The 23,716-nt window shown below is 44.2% G+C and overlaps 1 protein-coding gene across 1 annotated transcript in view; it reads left to right on the top strand.

Annotated features, from left to right (window-relative positions):
• The first annotated feature begins 385 nt into the window (after nt 1–385).
• Nucleotides 386–23,716, top strand: part of LOC138656944 (EF-hand calcium-binding domain-containing protein 6-like) — a 303,716-nt gene continuing 280,385 nt past the window's right edge. Inside the window, exons 1-2 of the mRNA XM_069744319.1 lie at nt 386–523; nt 17,147–17,440. Coding sequence (XP_069600420.1) covers nt 17,155–17,440 — 286 coding nt within the window. The 5' untranslated portion in view covers nt 386–523; nt 17,147–17,154. The remainder of the gene's footprint in view (nt 524–17,146; nt 17,441–23,716) is intronic.

Here is a 23,716-nt window from a genome sequence, read left to right as displayed (position 1 = left end):
TAGCAAACTTTGTGAAAATCAAAACTTGTGACAGTCTCAAAACTTTTGACTATGACTGCCTAAAATGCAGACATTGAAAAGAACTCCATTAACAATGCTGTTATTTAGTTAGGTAAGTAAGTAACCTGCATTGTTTCACTTCCAGATCAAGCGGCATTAATGCCAAATAGTTAACCTGATCTGTTGCATTACAGAGAATGGGCTGGCTGACTTTACATGACAGTGTGCACTTTCTGAATAGTGCTCTTTATGTGAAGGTGTGGCTGTCACTGCTATTGACTATGTGAATGAATGCAGGGGATGGGTTAGAGCATTGATTGGCAGCTAGATCTCCCAGAGCTGGAGGCTGCCAGCATTGCAACAATGCATTGGCAGCAGATTTTAGGGTTTCCATGTTGCCTCTAGCAACCTGTCTCTGTTCAATAAAAGAGAACAACACTACACCAAACACTGTGAGGACTACAAAGCGAGCAAACCCGGATAATACGGAATTAAAGAGCAAAACTTCCTTACCAGCTTCACAGTAAGTAGTGGATGGAATCTGTATATGTGAACTATAGAAAGTTTATAAAGTTTGATTTGTTTCTGTTTTAAGAAAAAGTTGTGTGCTCGGAACAGGGAATGTCAGTGAATAGATTGCATTTAAATGCACAGTACAGCACAGATCCAGAAGGCATGAAAGGCGAGGATGTTTTGGTAGATTAAAAGTCTATTAACTCTTTGAATGCACAAGATTAACAAGAAATAGATTGAATCAGTAGATTAAACAATGTGTTGTGAAGATGGAATCCGATTTTATTCAGCAAAACAGTCATATCATATAATTTGTGTGGTAAATGTATATATTCTTTGTGGTGCAAATTTAGTATTGTTTAATGTGAAAGTCTAACATTCAGAAGGAATACGTTCATAGATAGTAAAAGGTATAATTCTACTGAGTAACTCAATATTTGCAATTATTATTGATACTTTATTTTTTGGGATTAACAGATGTTCTTTTTGTGTTATACATTTTTTACTGAAAAGTTTTAATGTTACAAAACTATGGGATATAAACATGGCATTTTGCAAAGTAGTGATACATGTGGAAGTTAATCATAAACGAATACTTTGGGTCAAATTGCAGGCATGGTCGTAGCAAAAGGGATAGAAATTATAAAGGTGATTATGTGATCAGAATAGAGGAAACATTTTACATTATAATATTCACTCAATTAAGGTTCTAGGAGAAAAGTTTAGACTGTAAAATGAAAAATCTGAGTATATGATCCAGCCAGCCGTAGAACCCCCATGTCAAAGCCAGTCCACATCCTGACTTGTGCTGTAACAAACTTGCACAATTCCGTCTAGTGCCCCTATATCATAGCTAGTCAAGGTTCTCGAAACACAGGCAGCATACAATCCTATATACAATAAGTGCGATAGCCTCCATGTTGCTACAATATAGAGCTAGTTGGATACATATTAGTGGCCAGTCACCGGTTTCTCAGACTTACAAGTTACAATTGCTTTGAAAAGATGTTAAATAACATATCAATAAGATATTAAATGGAGAAAGCTAAGAAAAGCCTATTTGATTCCAGAATATATACATAGTAGCAGTAAGGCTTCTGGAATTGATGTTTATTTCACAAGTGGTTTCAAGTGGTTTATACACTGCTCAAAAAAATAAAGGGAACACTTAAACAATAGAATATAACGCCAAGTAAATCAAACTTCTGTGAAATCAAGCTGTCCACTTATGAAGCAACACTGACAATCAATTTCACATGCTGTTGTGCAAATGGAATAGACAACAGATGGAAATTATTGGCAATTATCAAGACACCCTCAATAAAGGAGTGGTTCTGCAGGTGGGGACCACAGACCACATCTCAGTACCAATGCTTTCTGGCTGATGTTTTGGTCACTTTTGAATGTTGGTTGTGCTTTCACACTCATGGTAGCATGAGACGGACTCTATAACCCACAGAAGTGGCTCAGGTTGTGCAGCTAATCCAGGATGGCACATCAAGGCAAGCTGTGGCAAGAAGGTTTGCTGTGTCTGTCAGCGTAGTGTCCAGAGGCTGGAGGTGCTACCAGGAGACAGGCCAGTACACCAGGAGATGTGGAGGGGGCCGAAGGAAGGCAACAACCCAGCAGCAGGACCGCTACCTCAGACTTTGTGCAAGGAGGAACAGTAGGAGTACTGCAAGAGCCCTGCAAAATGACCTCTAGCATGCCACAAATATGCATGTGTCTGCACAAACGGGTGGAAACCATCTCCATGAGGATAGTCTGAGTGCCCGACGTCCACAGATGGGGGTTGTGCCCACAGCCCAACACCGTACAGCTTGGCATTTGCCACAGAACACCAGGATTGGCAAATTTGCCACTGACACCCTGTGCTCTTCACAGGTGAAAGGTTCACACTGAGCACCTGTGACAGACGTGAGAATCTGGAGACACCGTGGAGAGCCATCTGCTGTCTGCAACATCCTTCAGCATGACCAATTTGACAGTGGGTCAGTAATGGTGTGGGGTGGCATTTCTTTGGAGGGTCACACAGCCCTCCATGTGCTCGCCAGAGGTAGCCTGACCGCCACTAGGTACCAAAATGAGATCCTCAGACCCTTTGTGAGACCATATGCTGGTGCAGTTGCCCTGGGTTCCTCCTAATGCAGGACAATGCCAGACCTCATGTGGCTGGAGTATGTCAGCAGTTCCTGCAAGATGAAGGAATTGAAACTATGGACTGGCCTGCCCGTTCCCCAGACCTGAATCCGATTGAACCCCTCTGTCTCACACCATCCACCAACGTCACACCACAGACTGTCCAGTCAATATTATTCGGCCCCTTTACTTTCAGTGCAGCAAACTCACTCCAAAAGTTCATTGTGGATCTCTGAATGATCCAATGTTGTCCTAAATGCCTAATGATGATAAATATAATCCACCTGTGTGTAATCAAGTCTCCGTATAAATGCACCTGCTCTGTGATAGTCTCAGGGTTCTGTTTGAAGCACAGAGAGCACCATGAAGACCAAGGAACACAACAGGCAAGTCCATGATACTGTTGTGGAGAAGTTAAAAGCCGGATTTGGATACAAAATGATTTCCAAAATTTTAAACATCCCAAGGAGCACTGTGCAAGTGATCATATTGAAATGGAAGGAGTATCATACCACTGCAAATCTACCAAGACCCGGCCGTCCCTCTAACCTTTCATCTAAAACAAGGAGAAGACTGATCAGAAATGCAGCCAAGAGGCCCATGATCACTCTGGATGAACTGCAGAGATCTACAGCTGAGGTGGGACAGTCTGTCCATAGGACAACAATCAGTCGTACACTGCTCAAATCTGGCCTTTATGGAAGAGTGGCAAGAAGAAAGCCATTTCTCAAAGATATCCATAAAAAGTGTTGTTTAAAGATTGCAACAAGCCACCTGGGAGACACACCAAACATGTGGAAGAAGGTGCTCTGGTCAGATTAAACCAAATTCGAACTTTTTGGCAACAATGCCAAACTATATGTTTGGCGTAAAGGCAACACAGCTCATCACCCTGAACACACCATCCCCACTGTCAAACATGGTGGTGGCAGCATCATGGTTTGGGCCTGCTTTTCTTCAGCAGGGACAGGGAAGATGGTTAAAATTGATCGGAAGATGGATGAAGCCAAATACAGGACCATTCTTGAAGAAAACCTGTTGGAGTCTGCAAAAGACCTGAGACTGTGATGGAGATTTGTCTTCCAACAAGACAATGATCCCAACCATAAAGCACAATCTACAATGGAATGGTTCACAAATAAATGTATCCAGGTGTTAGAATGGCCAAGTCAAAGTCCAGACCTCAATCCAATCAAGAATCTGTGGAAAGGGCTGAAAACTGCTGTTCACAAATGATCTCCATCAAACCTCACTGAGCTCAAGCTGTTTGCCAAGGAAGAATAGGCAAGAATTTCAGTCTCTCGATGTTCAAAACTGATAGAGACATACCCTGAGCGACTTGCAGCTGTAATTGCAGCAAAAGGTGGCGCAACAAAGTATTAAGTTAAAAGGGCTGAATAATACTGTATTGCACGCCCCACTTTTCAGTTTTTGAATTTCCACAAAAATTTTAAATAACCAATAAATTTTATTCAACTTCACAATTGTGTTCCACTTGTTGATTCTTCACCAAAAATATCCATTTGGTATCTATATGTTTGAAGCATGATATGTGGGAAAAGGTTGAAAAGTTCCAGGGAGCCGAATACTTTTGCAAGGCACTCTATCTCTCATGAGATTAATAGAAAACCTCTTAAAAGTCAGTTCAATTTTTTGATTACCAATCAGATGCAATGACACACCATTTATTTTACTGTAGTTTGTGAGTCATTTAAAAGTACTCCCATCAGAGGTGTAGCTATGAGAGGGAGGGTCAACGGGTGCTTGTGTCTCAGGTGCTGGGTGCCACTTTGTCTTGGCCATGGCATTTACATAAGGGTAAACCAGTTAACTTTGTGCATGTTGAAGGAAAGCCCAGATATGGGTATGGCTCCTAGCCTAAAGCAAAGTCAGCCTACTGTAACATATTAGATAAAATATTGTTTTTCCAATGTTTTTCCAAAATATACTGTATATAAATTAAACGTTTCAATATATGTTTACTCTGTCTGATAATGATAATAATGTTATCAACAATGTTACTGACACTTGGGGTCAGCTGCTTCAGTACCGGGGAGTGAGCTGGAGTGGTACCAGGAGGCTACCTACATCTCAAGCCTATCCCAACAATCAGGGGCTATCCCTTCCAGGGTAAGCCCGGCCCCTGGCGCAGTGGATCCACAATCCACCAGCGTGACAATGTGTATGCAATGACCCATATTATTTAGATATTTGTTACCAATATCAGTGCCACAGTGGCATTGTTCTAGTCCTTAGTGATGGTGTCCAACTGATCCATGAAATTTGCAATATATTAAAGTTTATATTCCCTTTATGAAAATTTGTATTAAAGAAGATGTTCCAAGCTTACAGGGTGTATCAAACCAGGGATTTTGTACCTCTAAATCATGACACAATCTGCAAAAAAACATGGACACGTGAATAGCAACATAGACTTTAATGGGTAAGTGTTGTATTCATGAAAATTACAGACAAGACATATACGTGACTCATGAATACCTGAATAAGGTCATGTATATGTCTTGTCTGTAATTTTCATGAATACAACACTTACCCATTAAAGTCTATGTTGCTATTCACGTGTCCATGTTTTTTTGCAGATTGTGTGCCTGCAAAAAATGCACAGAGACAGGACCATATTTGATCTGAGTCTTGGATCACAATTACACATACTAGTTTGAGTCCATAAAGATCACTAACAGCACATAATGGCATCAGTCTGTGGTATCTCTCACAAAGGTTTTTTTTTTAATAAAAATTTGCATATGTGTATGCTATCTAGTGTGTATGTGCATTAGTATATTCACCTACTGCTGTCTTCTCTCATATCCAGCCCCATTCTGCTACTCTTCTCAGTGACATCACCGCTCTTCAGACTCCACGGATCACTCTATCTTCTGTGTGAACCTTAAGTCTCCTTTACAATGTAAGCCCATGGGGCCTCGTTCTGACTCTCCATAGACTTACACTGTAAAAGCCACTTTCGGGTCCTACAGAGCACAGTGTGATCAGGAGAATCTGAGCAGAATGGCACTGGACACCGGAGAAGAAGGCGGTAGGTGCATATATTAAAAAATACACGCTACACTAAGTACCCAGATTTATTAAAAAAATCTTAAAAATCTTAATGGGACGGCTTCTTTAAAGGTACTCTTTCCGCAAAGAATTACTATTAAATGATTGTGCATCATAGTGGGGACAATAATTTAAATACACCCTCCCATCTGCTTGTTTTCTATCTATTTCTGCCCTTTTCTGGCTCTAGAAAACGAAAGCTGTCAATCAAATAAGGGGGAGGGGGGTTGGAGATAGATGGAAACCAAGTAAGTGGGAAGGCGTAATTAAAGGGACACTGTCACCTGAATTTGTCACCTGAACAATCTTCAGCCATGGAGGTGGGGTTTTTGGGTGTTTGATTCACCATTTCCTTACCCGCTGGCTGCATGCTGGCTGCAATATTGGATTGAAGTTCATTCTCTGTCCTCCATAGGACACGCCTGTGCAAGGCAATCTTGCCTTGTGCAGGCATGTACTACGGAGGACAGAGAATGAACTTCAATCCAATATTGCAGCCAGCATGCAGCCAGCGGGTAAGGAAAGGGTGAATCAAACACCCAAAAACCCCACCTCCATGGCTGAAGATTGTTCCCTCCAAATTCAGGTGACAGTGTCCCTTTAAATGATTGGCCCTGCCGTGATGCTCCGAGCGCCTGTACTTAGTTTGAACAGTCATGCTGTGATGACAGTCTCTCTTTAACATTGCAATGCATAAACTTTGCAATTTATTTATGTATTTACTTTTTCATATATGAAATTTCACTGATGGTAATAACTGATACAATGACCAAACACGGACTGCAAATACTGATGAAAGGCTGTCTGCTTTTTTACATACCAGAAAAATCACTGATGTCTAAATGAAACCTTAGAGTGACTAAATGGATTGTAGATTATCTGGTGTGCTTGGGATTACTGTAATGATTGGCATTCACAATCCAAATTTTGTAGATTGTACATAGGAACATGCTATCTGACTAGGGTTACGTTGAATGTCGTGCCATAGGTTAGCGTACTGAAATTCACTTCTCTGTTCATATATAATCCAGCAGACACATTCCTTGTGGCTTTAAACAGAACAGGTGAAAGAAATGATTTATTTCTTATCTTTGCCTTGCCTGTGACCTACAGAGTTCTTTTGAGCTATCTTCACACTTTGTGGATTTTGCTGCGGATCCAGAGGCGTAGCTAGAGCTTTTGCCGACCGGGGCTGTTCCCGAGTTTGGCGCCCCCCCCCCCCTCCCCCGGCTCAATACACACAAAGGTTACCAAAAATGGTTTTCCTGTCTTGTAGAACTTAAACTGGGCCTAATGGTGTCACCCCCACATGCCAAACCTGTGACTTAATACCACCACACCATGACCAGACCACATAGTGACCGAATAATACTACATACAAGGGACAAATACCACCGCACCATTTCCAGACCACATATTACCACCACATAGTGACTGAATACTACAATACTGATCAGTAATAAAAAAAAAACACAATACTATCACCATAAGTGCCAGTATTCACAGGAGATCTGTACTTAGTATGCAGTGTCTGTGTAGAGGTAATACAGAGATCACTGGTGGTATTATACACAGGAACTCTGTATATAATGTATAGATAATACAGTGATCACTGGTGACATTGTACACAGGACCGCTGTATATAGTATACAGTGTATAGTGTCAGTGTATAGGTAACACTGACTCACCAGTGACGTCTCTAGGTGAAGTCCTTCATCTTTCATCCAGCACAGACCGCCATCATTCCTTCCAGCCAGGACTCGTTTCTGCAGGAAATAACACAGTTATCTCGAGCTCCGCTTGTAGAATACATTACTTAATTTTTCACAACTTCTACATTACACCACATGAAGAAAAAAAGGTGACATAGTGTCACTCTGCACAGTAACAGGACCGCCCCCTCATTTAAAACAGTGTCCTCAAAAAATAAAATAAATACATCACTGCAGTAATAATATCCCTTAATTAGCCCCTATGGTAATAATATTCCCCACCCTGGCCCCGTTTATCTCATTCCTGGCTCCAGCCATATGTTCTCGCATCCTGCCCTCATGAGTATCCATTCTACCCCATATGATCTCCCCATCCTGCCCCACCAGCCTCCATCGTATCCGTCCTGCCCCATGATCCAATCCTGCCCCATGATCCAATCCTGCCCCGTGTCTCCAATCATGCCCCGTATCTACATTCTGCCCATGCCTCAAGTCCTGCCCCCAGTGTGTCCAGCATATTACCCCCATATTGTCCAGCATTGCCCCAGTGTGTCCAGCATATTATCCCCAGTGTGTCCAGCAATCTGCCCCAGTGTCCAGCATTGCCCCAGTGTGTCCAGAAATCTGCCCCAGGGTCTCCAGCATTGCCCCAGTGTGCACAGCAATCTGCCCCAGTGTGCACAGCAATCTGCCACAGTGTGCACAGCAATCTGCCACAGTGACCAGCATTGCCCCAGCGTGTCCAGCAATCTGCCCCAGTGTCCAGTATTGCCCCAGTGTCCAGAAATCTGCCCCAGTGTGTCCAGAAATTTGCCCCAGGGTCTCCAGCATTGCCCCAGTGTGTCCAGCATTGCCCCAGTGTGTCCAGCATTGCCCCCAGTGTGTCCAGCAATCTGCCCCAGTGTCCAGCATTGCCCCAGTGTGTCCAGAAATCTGCCCCAGGGTCTCCAGCATTGCCCCCAGTGTGTCCAGCATTGCCCCCAGTGTGCACAGCAATCTGCCCCAGTGTGCACAGCAATCTGCCCCAGTGTGCACAGCAATCTGCCCCAGAGTGCACAGCAATCTGCCCCAGAGTGCACAGCAATCTGCCCCAGCGTGCACAGCAATCTGCCCCAGCGTGCACAGCAATCTGCCCCAGCGTGCACAGCATTGCCCCAGCGTGTCCAGCAATCTGCCCCAGTGTCCAGAAATCTGCCCCAGGGTCTCCAGCATTGCCCCAGTATGTCCAGAAGTCTGCCCCAGGGTCTCCAGCATTGCCTCAATGTGTCCAGAAATCTGCCCCAGGGTCTCCAGTATTGCCCCAGTGTGTCCAGCAATCTGCCCCATGGTATCCTGTATTGCCCCAGTGTGTCCAGCATTCTGCCCCATGGTCTTCAGTATTGCCCCAGTGTGTCCAGCATTCTGCCCCATGGTCTTCAGTATTGCCCCAGTGTGTCCAGCAATCTGCCCCATGGTCTTCAGTATTGCCCCAGTGTGTCCAGCATTCTGCCCCATGGTCTTCAGTATTGCCCCAGTGTGTCCAGCAATCTGCCCCATGGTCTCCAGTATTGCCCCAGTGTGTCCAGCATTCTGCCCCATGGTCTTCAGTATTGCCCCAGTGTGTCCAGCATTCTGCCCCATGGTCTCCAGTATTGCCCCAGTGTGTCCAGCATTCTGCCCCATGGTCTCCAGTATTGCCCCAGTGTCTCCAGCATTGCCCCCAGAGTCAGACATAAAGAAAAAAAAAATCCTCACCTCTCCCGTTCCCAGCGCAGGTCCGGTGCAGCCAGTCAGCGTCTATCCGGCTCTGCAGCGCTCAGGACAGAGAGGCTGAGCGGCGCGCACAGTGATGACGTCATCGCGCCCTCTGCCCTGAGACGTCGCAGAGTCAGAGGGCGCTGAAGACGCTGCAGCTGCCGCAGGAACCAGGAGAGGTGAGTATTAGGGTATGTTTCCACGGTCAGGATGGCCGGCGGTATCGCCGGAGCGGCTAAGCCGCTCTGCGGTAGCCCCGCCCCCTTTCTGGGACGCGATGATGCCGGATGTGTTCACAGCACACATCCGGCATCATCGCTCCCCACCATAGGGCCCTGTGCTATATCTTGCGGCGACGCAGCGTCGCCGCAAGATATACGGACATGCTGCGATCTGAAAAGACGCGCAGCATGTCCGGAGTCGCAGGGCCGCCGCGTGCGTGTTACCACGCATAGTGGAGACGGGATTTCATTAAATCCCCTCCACTATGCTGTAACATCTGGACGCTGCGTGTCTGACGCTGCGGCTCTATGCAGCGTCAGACACGCAGCGTTTCCTGATCGTGGAAACAGACCCTTAGAGCGGGGGCCGGGGGTGGGGGGGAGCCTGGTCTTGGCGGCGGACGGCGCCGCCCGAAGATTTAAAGTGCCCGCGTCTTTTTTTTTTTTTCTCTTCCTCCTCCTGCAGCGCCGGCCGCCCCCCGCATTGTGCCGCCCGGGGCGGCCCGCCCCCCCCCGCACCCCTCTTCCTACGCCACTGTGCGGATCCGCAGCGGATTTGAGCGCTGCGGATCCGCAGCAGTTTCCCATGAGTTTACTGTACAATGTAAACCTATGGGAAACAAAAAACGCTGTGCCCATGGTGCAGAAAAAAAAGCGCGGAAACGCTGCGGATTACATTCCGCAGCATGTCAATTCTTTTCTGCGGATTTTCACCTGCTCCAATAGGAAACTGCAGATGAAAATCCGCTTAAGAATCCGCAGTAAAAACCGCGATAAATCCGCAGTAAAAACCGCAACGGGTTTTCACTGCAGAACTTAGCCTTATAATGAATATAGGGAATAATTGAAACAAACAGCTAAACTCTCTGTACCATAATACTGTAACTCTAAATATCATGGTTGCTTATCTGGTCATTATTACACCAGACAGTCTGGACTGTAGCCACAGTTGAAACCAGAAGTTTACATACACTATATAAAAAGACACATATGCATGTTTTTCTCAATATCTGACATGAAATCAGAATAAGGCTATGTGCACACGTTGCGGATTAGGCTTAGGAATTTCTGGTGTGGATTCTGTCTCTCCTTGCAGAAAACGCACTTGCGTTTTTTTTGTGCGGTTCCGCAGCGTTTTTTGTGCGTTTTTGCTGCGGTTTTCTTGCGGATTTGCTGCAGTTTTTACCCCTGCGGTTTTCTATAATGGAGTGGGTACAAAAACGCTGCAGATTCACAAAAAAGAAGTGACATGCTACTTCTTTTAAACCGCAGCATTTCTGCAGCGGATTTTCCGCAAAGTGTGCACAGCATTTTTTTTTCTCATTGATTTACATTGTACTGTAAATCAATTGCGGATCTGGAGCGTTTCTGCACCTCAAAAAACGCTGCGGATCCACAGAGAATCCGCAACATGTGCACATACCCTAAACCTTTCCTGTTTTAGGTCAATTAGGATTAGCAAAAGGCATAGATGCATTACCTGCCCAGGCCTCCAAACAAATGCACTATTAAAATTTAAAATACATCCACAGATGTGTCTCTAATTAACTCAGGAGGTGTTGCTAAACAACTATCAGAAGCTTCCAAACACATGATATCATCATATGGGCAGGCCAGAATTGGATAAAGGCATAGTAATCTTAGTGTATGTAAACTTTAGACTTTGCAGTAAGTAATGAAAATGCATTAAAACATTATCTCTCATTATTCTGGCATTTGGCAAATGTTAATACTTATGGTAATCCTAACAGACCTAAAACGGGAAAGGTTTATTCTGATTTCATGTCAGATATTGAGAAAAACCATGCATACATTGGGGCAAAAAGTATTTAGTCAGCCACCAATTGTACAAGTTCTTCCACTTAAAAGATGAGAGAGGCCTGTAATTGACATCATAGGTAGCCCACAACTATGAGAGTCAAAATGAGAAAACTAATCCAGAAAATCATCTGGTCTCATTTGTCAAGATTTATTTTCCAAATTATGGTGGAAAATAAGTATTTGGTCAATAAGAAAAGTTCATCTCAATATTTTGTTATATATCCTTTGTTGGCAATGACAGTGGTCAAACCGTTTCTGTAAGTCTTCACAAGGTTGGCACCATGCAGAACTCCTCTAGAGCAGTGATGTTTTGGGCCTGTCACTGGGCAACACGGACTTTCAACTCCCTCCAAAGGTTTTCTATGGGCTTGAGATCTGGAGACTGGCTAGGCCACTCCAGGACCTTCATATGCTATATAGTGTATGTAAACTTCTGGTTTCAACTGTATGTGGATGATGGCAGACTATTATATCGAGACATTATTCGTTCTGTTTTTGACATGCGTGATTTCCCAGTAAAGAAATAGCAGTGGTGCGCAACCTGCCGGACTGGAGGAACTTCTAAAACAGCTCCACTTTCTATAAGATGAAAGCAGGCTTAGACTGGCCCACAGGGAACAGGTGAATTCCCTGGTGGGTCCCTGTACATGAGTGGCTTTAAAGCTTTGCATTCATCTACAAGAGCAGTGCACATTATATACAGACAGAGGCAGATTAGAGCATCATTTGCTTAACCCCTTTCTGACATCGGACGTACTATCCCGTCGAGGTGGGGTGGGCCTGTATGACCACCGACGGGATAGTACGTCATACGCGATCTGCCGCGCTCATGGGGGGAGCGCGGCCGAGTGTCAGCTGACTATCGCAGCTGACATCCGACACTATGTGCCAGGAATGGTCACGGACCGCCCCCGGCACATTAACCCCCGGCACACTGCAATCAAACATGATCCCAGTGTTCCAGCGGTATAGGGAAGCATTGCGCAGGGAGGGGGCTCCCTGCGGGCTTCCCTGAGACCCCCGAAGCAACGCGATGTGATCGCATTGCTGTGAGGGTCTCTTACCTCCTCCTCAGAGCAGGCACCGGGAAGCCTCCTGGAGTGCACATCAGATCGCTGATCTGACACAGTGCACAGCAAAGTGTCAGATCAGCGATCTTACACTATTAGGCCAGTCTCACACGTCCAGATAATTCCGGTACCGGAAAAAAAATCGGTACGTGTGCTTACGTTGAACATCAGTGTGGCACACGTGCGGCAGCTGTGTGCCGCCCGTGTGCCGACTGAGGACCACACAGACTGTGCAGGAGACAGCGCTAGAGTTAAGCGCTGTCCCCTGCGTGTGGTGCTGAAGCCGGTATTCATCCCTTCTTCCCAGCAGCGTTCGCTGGAAAGAAGGAATAAATAATCTTTCTTTTTATTTATTATTGTTTTTAAAATAAAGTTGCCGGTAATCTGCCCCCTCCCACCCCCTGTGCCCCCCCACTATACTTACCCAGCTCCCTCGGCGCTTACATCCTCTCAGCGTCGCAGCTTTTCCTGTATGAGCGGTCACGTGGTGCCGCTTATTACAGTAATGAATATGCGGCTCCACCCCTATGGGTGCGGTACGTGTTTTACACGAACCCATTGACTAATGGGTCCGTGTGATCCGTGCGCTCCCACGAACACTGACATGTCTCCGTGTTTTCCAAACGGACACACGCTCCGTGAAAACACGCTGACATGTGCAGAGACACATTGATTTTAATGTGTCTACGTGAGTCAGTGTCTCCGATACGTGAGGAAACTGTCACCTCACGTACCGGAGCCACTGACGTGTGAAACCGGCCTAACATGATGCCCCCTCCCCGGGGCAATGTTATAGTGTAAAAAAAAAAAAATATTCACATGTGTAAAAAAATTTAAAAAAAAATTCCTAAAAACAAAAAATATATATTGCTCCTATAAATACATTTCTTTATCTAAATAAAAAAAAAAAATGATAAAAGTACACATATTAGTATCGCCGCGTCCATAACGACCCCACCTATAAAACTATATCACTAGTTAACCGCTTCAGTGAACACCGTAAAAAAAAAACGAGGCAAAAAAACACGCTTTATTATCATACCGCCAAACAAAAAGTGGAATAACACGCAATCAAAAAGACTGACATAAATAACCATGGTACCGCTGAAAATGTCATCTTGTCCCTCAAAAAAACGAGCTGTCATACAGCGTCATCAGCAAAATAATAAAAAAGTTATAGTCCTCCGAATAAAGCGATGCAAAAATTATTATTTTTTCTATAAAATAGTTTTTATCGTATAAAAGCGCCAAAACATAAAAAAAGATATAAAAGAGGTATCACTGTAGTCGTACTGACCCGAAGAATAAAACTGCTTTATCAATTTTACCAAAGGCGGAACGGTATAAACTCCTCCCCCAAAAGAAATTCATGAATAGCTGGTTTTTGGTCATTCTGCCTCACAAAAATCAGAATGAAAAGCGATCAAAAAATGTCACGTGCCCGAAAATGTTACCAATAAAAACGTCAATTCGTCCCGCAAAAAACAAGACCTAACATGACTCTGTGGACCCAAATATGGAAAAATTATAGCTCTCAAAATGTGATAACGCAAAAAATATTTTTTGCAATAAAAAGCGTCTTTCAGTGTGTGACGGCTGCCAATCATAAAAATCCGCTAAAAAACTCGCTATAAAAGTAAATCAAACCCCCCCCTTCATCACCCCCTTAGTTAGGGAAAAATGTAAAAATAAAAAAAATGTATTTATTTCCATTTTCCCATTAGTGCTCGGGTTAGTGCTAGGGTTAGTGCTGGGGTTAGTGCTAAAGTTAGGGTTAGGATTACATTTACATTTGGGAATAGAGTTGGGATTAGGGTTAGGGGTGTGTCAAGGTTAGAGGTGTGGTTAGGGTTACCGTTGGGATTCGGGTTAGGGGTGTGTTTGGATTAGGGTTTCAGTTATAATTGGGGGGTTCTCTTTGTTTAGGCACATCAGGGGCTCTCCAAACGCGACATGGCGTCCGATCTCAATTCCAGCCAATTCTGTGTTGAAAAAGTAAAACAGTGCTCCTTCCCTTCCGAGCTCTCCCGTGTGCCCAAACAGGGGTTTACCCCAACATATGGGGTATCAGCGTACTCAGGACAAATTGGACAACACTTTTTAGGGTCCAATTTCTCCTGTTACCCTTGGGAAAATACAAAACTGGGGGCTTAAAAAATAATTTTTGTGGTAAAAAAATATTTTTTATTTTCACGACTCTGCGTTATAAACTGTAGTGAAGCACTTGGGGGTTCAAAGTTCTCACAACACATCTAGATAAGTTCCTTGGGGGGTCTAGTTTCCAATATGGGGTCACTTGTGGGGGGTTTCTACTGTTTAAGCACATTAGTGGCTCTGCAAACGCAATGCAGAACAATCCATCTAAGTCTGCATTCCAAATGGCGCTTCTTCCCTTCCAAGCCCTCCCATGCGCCCAAACAATGGTTCCCCCCACATATGGGGTATCAGCGTACTCAGGACAAATTGGACAACAACTTTTGGGTTCCAATTTCTTCTCTTATCCTTGGGAAAATAAAAAATTTGGGGCAAAAAGATAATTTTTGTGAAAAAAATATGATTTTTTATTTTTACGGCTCTGCATTATAAACTTCTGTGAATCACTTAACAGGTCAAAGTGCTTACCACACATCTAGATAAGTTCCTTAGGGGGTCTACTTTCCAAAATGGTGTCACTTGTGGGGGGTTTCAATGTTTATGCACATCAGGGGCTCTCCAAACGCAACATGGCGTCCGATCTCAATTCCAGTCAATTTTGCATTGAAAAGTCAAATGGCGCCCCTTCGCCAGTGGTTTACCCCCACATATGAGGCATCGGTGTACTCAGGACAAATTGTACAACAACTTTTGGGGTCCATTTTCTCCTGTTACCCTTGGTAAAATAAAACAAATTGGAGCTGAAGTAAATTTTTTGTGATAAAAAGTTAAATGCTCATTTTTATTTAAACATTCCAAAAATTCCTGTAAAACACCTGAAGGGTTATTAAACTTCTTGAATGTGGTTTTGAGCACCTTGAGGGGTGCAGTTTAGAATGGTGTCACACTTGGGTATTTTCTATCATATAGACCCCTCAAAATGACTTCAAATGTGAAGTGGTCCCTAAAAAAAAATGGTGTTGTAAAAATGAGAAATTGCTGGTCAACTTTTAACCCTTATAACTCCCTAACGAAAAAAAAATTTTGGTTCCAAAATTGTGCTGATGTAAAGTAGACATGTGGGAAATGTTACTTATTAAGTATTTTGTCTGACATATCTCTGTGATGTAATTGCATAAAAATTCAAAGTTGGAAAATTGCGAAATTTTCAAAATTTTCGCCAAATTTCCGTTTTTTTAACAAATAAATGCAGATAATATAAAAGAAATTTTACCAGTATCATGAAGTACAATATGTCATCAGAAAACAATGTCAGAATCACCAGGATCCGTTGAAGCGTTCCAGAGTTATAACCTCATAAAGGGACAGTGGTCAGAATTGTAAAAATTGGTTCGGTCATTAACGTGCAAACCACCCTTGGGGGTAAAGGGATTAAAGAAGCCTCCCCATTAACTGTATTATCTCTGAACCTGTGTATATAGTGAATTGTCAGTCTGTTAATATACTCACTGACTGACGTCTTCTCCAGTATCCTGTGGCTTTCTGCTCCTCTTCTGAGTCATATGACGGTGATTCAGACCCTATGATCTATGTGTGAACAAGAAGTCTCTTTTACAATTTAAGTTTCTTTCTGATGCTCCACAGTTTTGCATGGTAAAGACACTATCAGGTCACATAGAGAGTAGTGTGATCTGGAGAGTCTGACTCAGAAGAGGACCAGATAACGGAGATGTCGATAGGCGAGTATATTAACAGACTGACACTACACAGCAAACACATTCACACAGATTTAGCGGAAAAAACTTATTTGAGAAACAAAACTATTTTATTATTATACAGAGGCATAGGTTGACTGAAATGACATAAATGGCAGCAGACGACTCAGTATCCACCCTGCCCAGGCCTTGCCTTCTCATTATCAGCAAAGAGGCTCCTTCCCCACCAATCATCTTGCAGAGTCTTGCTGTTGTTTAATGGATTTATCCAGAATTATTATTGATGGAGTATCCTTACGAAAGGTCGTTAAATCAGTAGGTGGGCACCAACTGACACCCCACCGATCAGCTGTTACCAGGTTCAGTGGAACCTGGAAGTACACAGTTGTATTGGGCAAGAACACCACAGTTCTGTACTTTGTATAGTGGACATTCTCAGGTACGATGGCTCAGCTACTATTAAACAGGAACTGAGCTGCTGTACCCAAGAACAGCCACTATACAATGTACAGAACGGTTCTGTTCCTGCTACAGTCAGTCCGACTGTGAACAAACATGTCCAGAACAAAGTTGCTGCAACCCATCCAGTTCTGGTATGGCTTGGACCACACAGTACATATTATATTAATGTCAAATATTGTTTAATAAGAGCAGCATCTAGAATCCAGAATTATTAGTTATTATTTATATAGACACAGAACAAGTCTAACAGAAGAAGTATCACAGAGCATGAGCAATCCCATAGACCAAATTTTGGCCAATGCTAAGGAATGGCTTCATAGATAGGAAGAGATGGCTTTCATTCCAAAATGGAAAGGAGCACCCCTAGCCGTGTTCCGTCACATCTGGCCGCTAGCTGTGTTCTGTCACATCTGGACCCTAGCTGTGTTCTGTCACATCTGGCCCCTAGCCTTTGTCCGTCACATCTGGCCTTGGGGCCATATACCTGCAATAAATGGTATTAATATTGGCTACATAATATTCACTGTGTATTCAATATATATAACTGTTATGAAGAATATTTCATGTTTTTTTTTCTTTATGTCCTCTAGATTACAAGATGCCTAGTCATCTTCTATCACCACCCAGATCTTCAATGCCTAGACTTCCCATCATTGAGCATCCATTGTCCCGTCTTGGTGACCCAGAAACCTTGTCGTTAAGAGGATTTTCTAGGGTTGATATAGTACAGCAAAGAGAAGAAGTGCCACAAACCAGAAGGAGCATTCACACAGCATTGTCCTCTTACAGAAACAGAAGTCTACCTCTTACACCTTTAAAACCTCATATTCCGGAAGGTGTACAGGTGACCATTGCAAATGACAAAACTAGACTCCCCATATTTGGTAAGTTTACTTGTGATCTATGTAAAAAAGGTTTTTAATTACTGAACAAATCCTAGATCATATCACAACGCATTGGTTAATAAATATGTCTATTAAACTTATTTAAACAGAACCTGTCACATTGAGCATGCAATCTGAGCTGCCAGCAGAATGACAAAGAGCAGGAGAAGCTGAACAGATGATGGATGGGTGCAGACTCAATAAAAGGCTGGTTTCACACGTCCGTGCCTCTGATACGTGAAGTGACAGTTTTCTCACATATTGGAGACACTGACACATGTAGACCCATTCAAATAAATGGGCAAAACATTTACCCGGACACACGGTCTGCCAAACATCCTGCACAGGTGTACACTGTCCTCCGTGCGCCCAGACGGCCGCGGGGGAAGCAGCACCACTGTAAACTACTGTTCCCCTGCGTGTGGTACTGAGTGTGGCTTTCAACCATTGTCCCCTGCTCTGCCGGCGAGCAGGGGACAATGAATGAAATTAAAAACCGACGTGGGGTCCCCTGATGTGAATTCCGCTCTTGGGCTCCCTCCGGTGGTTGTAAGTGGCACTTTTGTGAGTTCTGCTCTTGGGTTCCCTCTTGTGGTTTCTAGTGGTATGGCTGCTCCTTGGAGTTAGCTGTCATCAGCTGCCTCCAATTATCGTCCGCTATTTAAGTCTGGCTCTTTCTTCAGCCTGTGCCACTTGTCAATGTTTCCTGGCTGGATTCACATCTCTGCTTGGATTCTCCTGGTTTCCTGACCAGTTCTGCAAAGATAAGTTCTGGCTTTGCTCATTTCAGTCCACATGTTGTGGACTTATTGTTCTGTGCATTCTATATTTGTCCAGCTTGTCAGTATGGATTTTTTCTGTTAGCTGGAAGCTCTGGGAAGCAGATTTACCCTCCACACCTTTAGTCAGGTGTGGAGATTTTGTAAACTCTGTGTGGATTGTTTTGTAGTTTTTATACTGACCGCACAGTATCCTTTCCTGTCCTATCTATCAAGCTAGACTGGCCTCCTATGCTAAAATCTGATTTCATTTCTGCGTATGTTATTTTCCCCTCCTCTCACTGTCAATATTTGTGGGGGGCTATCTTTCCTTTGGGGATTTTCTCTGAGGCAAGATAGGTTTCCTGTTTCCATCTTTTGGGGAAGTTAGATCTTAGGCTGTGCCGAGGGGTCTAGGGAGCGTCAGGTACCCCCCACGGCTATTTTTAGTTGCGCTGCTAGGTTCAGGGTTTGCGGTCAGTACAGATACCACCTCCTTCAGAGCTTGTCTCATGTTGTTCCTAAACCACCAGATCATAACAGTACAAGTGGCCAAAAATGAATTAAATGTATCTCAAAAGAAGGAAAAGAAAGTTCTGAACCATTTTTTTTCTGTGCTTTGGTTTGTCTTTTTTTTTCCTCTTGATATCTGGGTGGTTCAGGATATATGTTTTGGCATGGATGTTCAGGGTTTGTTTTCTCGTGTGGATCAACTTGCTGCAAGAGTACAGAGTATCCAGGACTATGTTGTCCAAACTCCAGCTTTAGAGCCCAGAATTCCTACTCCTGATTTGTTTTTTGGGGACAGATCTAAGTTTTTGAACTTTAAAAATAACTGCAAATAGTTTTTTTGCTTTGAAACCCCGTTCTTCTGGTGATCCCATTCAGCAGGTGAAAATCATCATATCCTTGCTGCGTGGTGACCCTCAAGACTGGGCTTTTTCTCTTGAAACATGGGATCCGGCATTATTGAATGTAGATGCATTCTAATTCTGTGGATCATGCAGAAAAAACCCTGTTGGCCTTGTGTCAAGGTCAGGAAGCTGCAGAGTTATACTGCCAGAAATTTAGAAAATGGTCTGTGCTCACTAAATGGAATGAAGAGGCTCTGGCTGCTATTTTCAGAAAAGGTCTTTCTGAAACCCTTAAAGATATTATGGTGGGCTTTCCTACGCCTGCCGGTTTGAGCGAATCTATGTCTCTAGCCATTCAGATTGATCGGCGTCTGCGCGAGCGCAAAGCTGTGCACCATATGGCAGTATCCTCTGAGCCTAGTCCTGAACCTATGCAATGTGATAGGATTTTGACGATTTTGACTAGAACAGAACGGCAGGAATTCAGACGTCAGAATAGGCTGTGTTTTTACTGTGGTGATTCGGCTCATGTTATCTCTGATTGCCCTAAGCGTACTAAGAGAGTCGCTAGGTCTGTTACCATTAGTATTATACAGCCTAAATTTCTCTTATCTGTGACCCTGATTTGCTCATTGTCGTCCTTTTCTGTCATGGCATTTGTGGATTCAGGCGCTGCCCTGAACTTAATGGACTTAGAATTCGCCAGGCGCTGTGGTTTTTCCTTGCAGCCTTTGCAGAGCCCTATTCCTTTGAGGGGCATTGATGCTACACCCTTGGCCAAGGATAAACCTCAGTACTGGACACAGATGACTATGTACATGACTCCTGCACATCAGGAAGATTGCCGTTTTCTGGTGTTGCATAACCTGCATGATGTTGTTGTGCTGGGATTTCCATGGTTACAGGAACATAATCCGGTGCTGGATTGGAAAACTATGTCAGTGACTAGTTGGGGTTGTCGAGGAGTACATAGTGACGTTCCTTTGATGTCAATTTCCTCTTCCCCCTCTTCTGAGGTCCCTGAGTTTTTGTCGGATTTCCAGGATGTATTTGATGAGCCCAAGTCCAGTTCCCTTCCTCCACATAGGGACTGTGATTGTGCTATTAACTTGATTCCTGGTTGTAAGTTCCCTAAGGGCCGACTTTTCAATCTGTCTGTGCCAGAGCATGCCGCCATGCGGAGCTATGTTAAGGAATCTTTGGAGAAAGGGCATATTCGGCCCTCTTCGTCACCATTGGGAGCGGGTTTCTTTTTTGTTGCTAAGAAGGATGGCTCCTTGAAACCCTGTATTGATTATCGTCTTCTTAATAAGATCACGGTCAAATTCCAATACCCCTTGCCTTTGCTTACTGATTTGTTTGCTCAGATTAAGGGGGCTAGTTGGTTTACTAAGATTGACCTCCGAGGGGCATATAATCTTGTTCGTATTAAACAGGGTGACGAATGGAAAACTGCATTTAATACGCCCGAAGGCCATTTTGAATACCTTGTGATGCCATTTGGGCTCTCTAATGCTCCATCTGTGTTCCAGTCTTTCATGCATGATATTTTCCGCAATTATCTTGATAAATTCATGGTCGTATATTTGGATGATATTTTGAATTTTTTCCAATGATTGGGAGTCTCATGTGAAGCAGGTCAGGATGGTGTTCCAGATCCTTCGTGATAATGCTTTATTTGTGAAGGGGTCTAAGTGCCTATTCGGAGTTCAGAAGGTCTCTTTTTGGGTTTTATTTTTTCTCCCTCGTCTATAGAAATGGATCCTGTTAAGGTCCAAGCTATTCATGACTGGATCCAACCCACATCTGTGAAGGGACTTCAAAAATTTTTGGGCTTTGCTAATTTCTATCGCCGTTTCATTGCCAACTTTTCCAGTATGGTTAAGCCCCTTACTGATTTGACGAAGAAAGGCGCTGATGTGACGAATTGGTCCTCTGAGGCTGTTGAGGCCTTTCAGGAGCTTAAACGCCGATTTACTTCTGCCCCTGTGTTGCGTCAACCGGATGTTTCTCTTCCTTTTCAGGTTGAGGTCGACGCTTCTGAGATTGGGGCAGGGGCCGTTTTGTCTCAGAAGGAGTCTGATGGTTCTTTGATGAAACCGTGTGCTTTTTTTTCCAGAAAGTTTTCGCCTGCGGAACGCAATTATGATGTCGGCAATCGGGAGTTGTTGGCTATGAAGTGGGCGTTTGAGGAGTGGCGACATTGGCTTGAGGGAGCTAAACACCGTGTTGTGGTCCTGACCGATCATAAGAATCTGATTTACCTCGAGTCGGCCAAGTGGCTGAATCCTAGACAGGCTCTATGGTCCCTGTTTTTCTCCCGTTTTGATTTTGTGGTCTCGTATCTTCCGGGATCTAAGAATGTTAAGGCTGATGCCCTCTCTAGGAGTTTTTCGCCTGATTCTTCTGGAGTCCTGGAGCCGGTTGGCATTCTTAAGGAGGGGGTGATTCTTTCTGCTATCTCCCCTGATTTGCGGCAGGTGCTTCAGGAATTTCAGGCTGATAGGCCTGACCGCTGTCCAGTGGGGAAGCTGTTTGTTCCTGATAGATGGACAAGTAAGGTAATTTCTGAGGTTCATTGTTCAGTGTTGGCTGGTCATCCTGGGATTTTTGGTACCAGAGATTTGGTTGCTAGGTCTTTTTGGTGGCCTTCCTTGTCTCGCGATGTGCGTGCTTTTATGCAGTCCTGTGGGACTTGCGCCCGGGCCAAGCCTTGCTGTTCCCGCGCTAGTGGGTTGCTTTTGCCTTTGCCGGTCCCTGAGAGGCCCTGGACGCATATTTCTATGGATTTTATTTTGGATCTTCCTGTTTCCCAGAAGATGTCTGTTATCTGGGTTGTTTGTGACCGGTTCTCTAAAATGGTCCATCTGGTACCTTTGCCTAAGTTGCCTTCCTCCTCAGATCTGGTTCCATTGTTTTTTCAGCATGTGGTTCGTTTGCATGGCATTCCGGAGAATATTGTGTCTGACATAGTAACATAGTAACATAGTAACATAGTTAGTAAGGCCGAAAAAAGACATTTGTCCATCCAGTTCAGCCTATATTCCATCATAATAAATCCCCAGATCTACGTCCTTCTACAGAACCTAATTGTATGATACAATATTGTTCTGCTCCAGGAAGACATCCAGGCCTCTCTTGAACCCCTCGACTGAGTTCGCCATCACCACCTCCTCAGGCAAGCAATTCCAGATTCTCACTGCCCTAACAGTAAAGAATCCTCTTCTATGTTGGTGGAAAAACCTTCTCTCCTCCAGACGCAAAGAATGCCCCCTTGTGCCCGTCACCTTCCTTGGTATAAACAGATCCTCAGCGAGATATTTGTATTGTCCCCTTATATACTTATACATGGTTATTAGATCGCCCCTCAGTCGTCTTTTTTCTAGACTAAATAATCCTAATTTCGCTAATCTATCTGGGTATTGTAGTTCTCCCATCCCCTTTATTAATTTTGTTGCCCTCCTTTGTACTCTCTCTAGTTCCATTATATCCTTCCTGAGCACCGGTGCCCAAAACTGGACACAGTACTCCATGTGCGGTCTAACTAGGGATTTGTACAGAGGCAGTATAATGCTCTCATCATGTGTATCCAGACCTCTTTTAATGCACCCCATGATCCTGTTTGCCTTGGCAGCTGACAGAGGTTCTCAGTTTGTCTCTAGATTTTGGCGGGCCTTTTGTGCTAGGATGGGCATTGATTTATCTTTTTCTTCGGCGTTTCATCCTCAGACTAATGGCCAAACTGAGCGAACTAATCAGACCTTGGAGACCTATTTGAGATGCTTTGTGTCTGCTGATCAGGATGATTGGGTGTCTTTCTTGCCGTTGGCCGAGTTTGCCCTTAATAATCGGGCTAGTTCGGCTACTTTGGTTTCACCTTTCTTTTGTAATTTTGGTTTTCATCCTCGTTTTTCTTCTGGGCAGGTTGAGCCTTCTGATTGTCCTGCTGTTAATTCTGTGGTGGACAGGCTGCAGATTTGGACTCATGTGGTGGACAATTTGACGTTGTCTCAGGAAAGGGCTCAACGTTTTGCTAACCGCCGTCGGCGTGTTGGTCCCCGGCTTCGTGTGGGGGATTTGGTTTGGTTGTCTTCTCGTCATGTTCCTATGAAGGTTTCTTCTCCTAAGTTTAAGCCTCGGTTTATTGGTCCTTATAAAATTTCTGAAATTATTAATCCGGTGTCTTTTCGTTTGGCTCTTCCTGCGTCTTTTGCCATTCATGATGTTTTCCATAGATCTTTGTTGCGGAGATATGTGGTGCCCGTTGTTCCCTCGGTTGACCCTCCTGCCCCGGTGTTGGTTGAGGGAGAGTTGGAATATGAGGTTGAGAAAATTTTGGATTCTCGTTTTTCGAGGCGGAGGCTTCAGTATCTTGTCAAGTGGAAGGGTTATGGCCAGGAGGATAATTCTTGGGTTGTTGCCTTCGATGTCCATGCTACCGATTTGGTTCGTGCTTTTCACTTGGCTCGTCCTGATCGGCCTGGGGGCTCTGGTGAGGGTTCGGTGACCCCTCCTCAAGGGGGGGGGGGGTACTGTTGTGAATTCCGCTCTTGGGCTCCCTCCGGTGGTTGTAAGTGGCACTTTTGTGAGTTCTGCTCTTGGGCTCCCTCTTGTGGTTTCTAGTGGTATGGCTGCTCCTTGGAATTAGCTGTCATCAGCTGCCT

The sequence above is a fragment of the Ranitomeya imitator genome, chromosome 1, assembly GCF_032444005.1.
Source record: "Ranitomeya imitator isolate aRanImi1 chromosome 1, aRanImi1.pri, whole genome shotgun sequence".
Classification (NCBI taxonomy): domain Eukaryota; kingdom Metazoa; phylum Chordata; class Amphibia; order Anura; family Dendrobatidae; genus Ranitomeya; species Ranitomeya imitator.
Note: the sequence above shows the minus strand (reverse complement) of the source record. Positions and strands in the feature narration are given on the sequence as shown.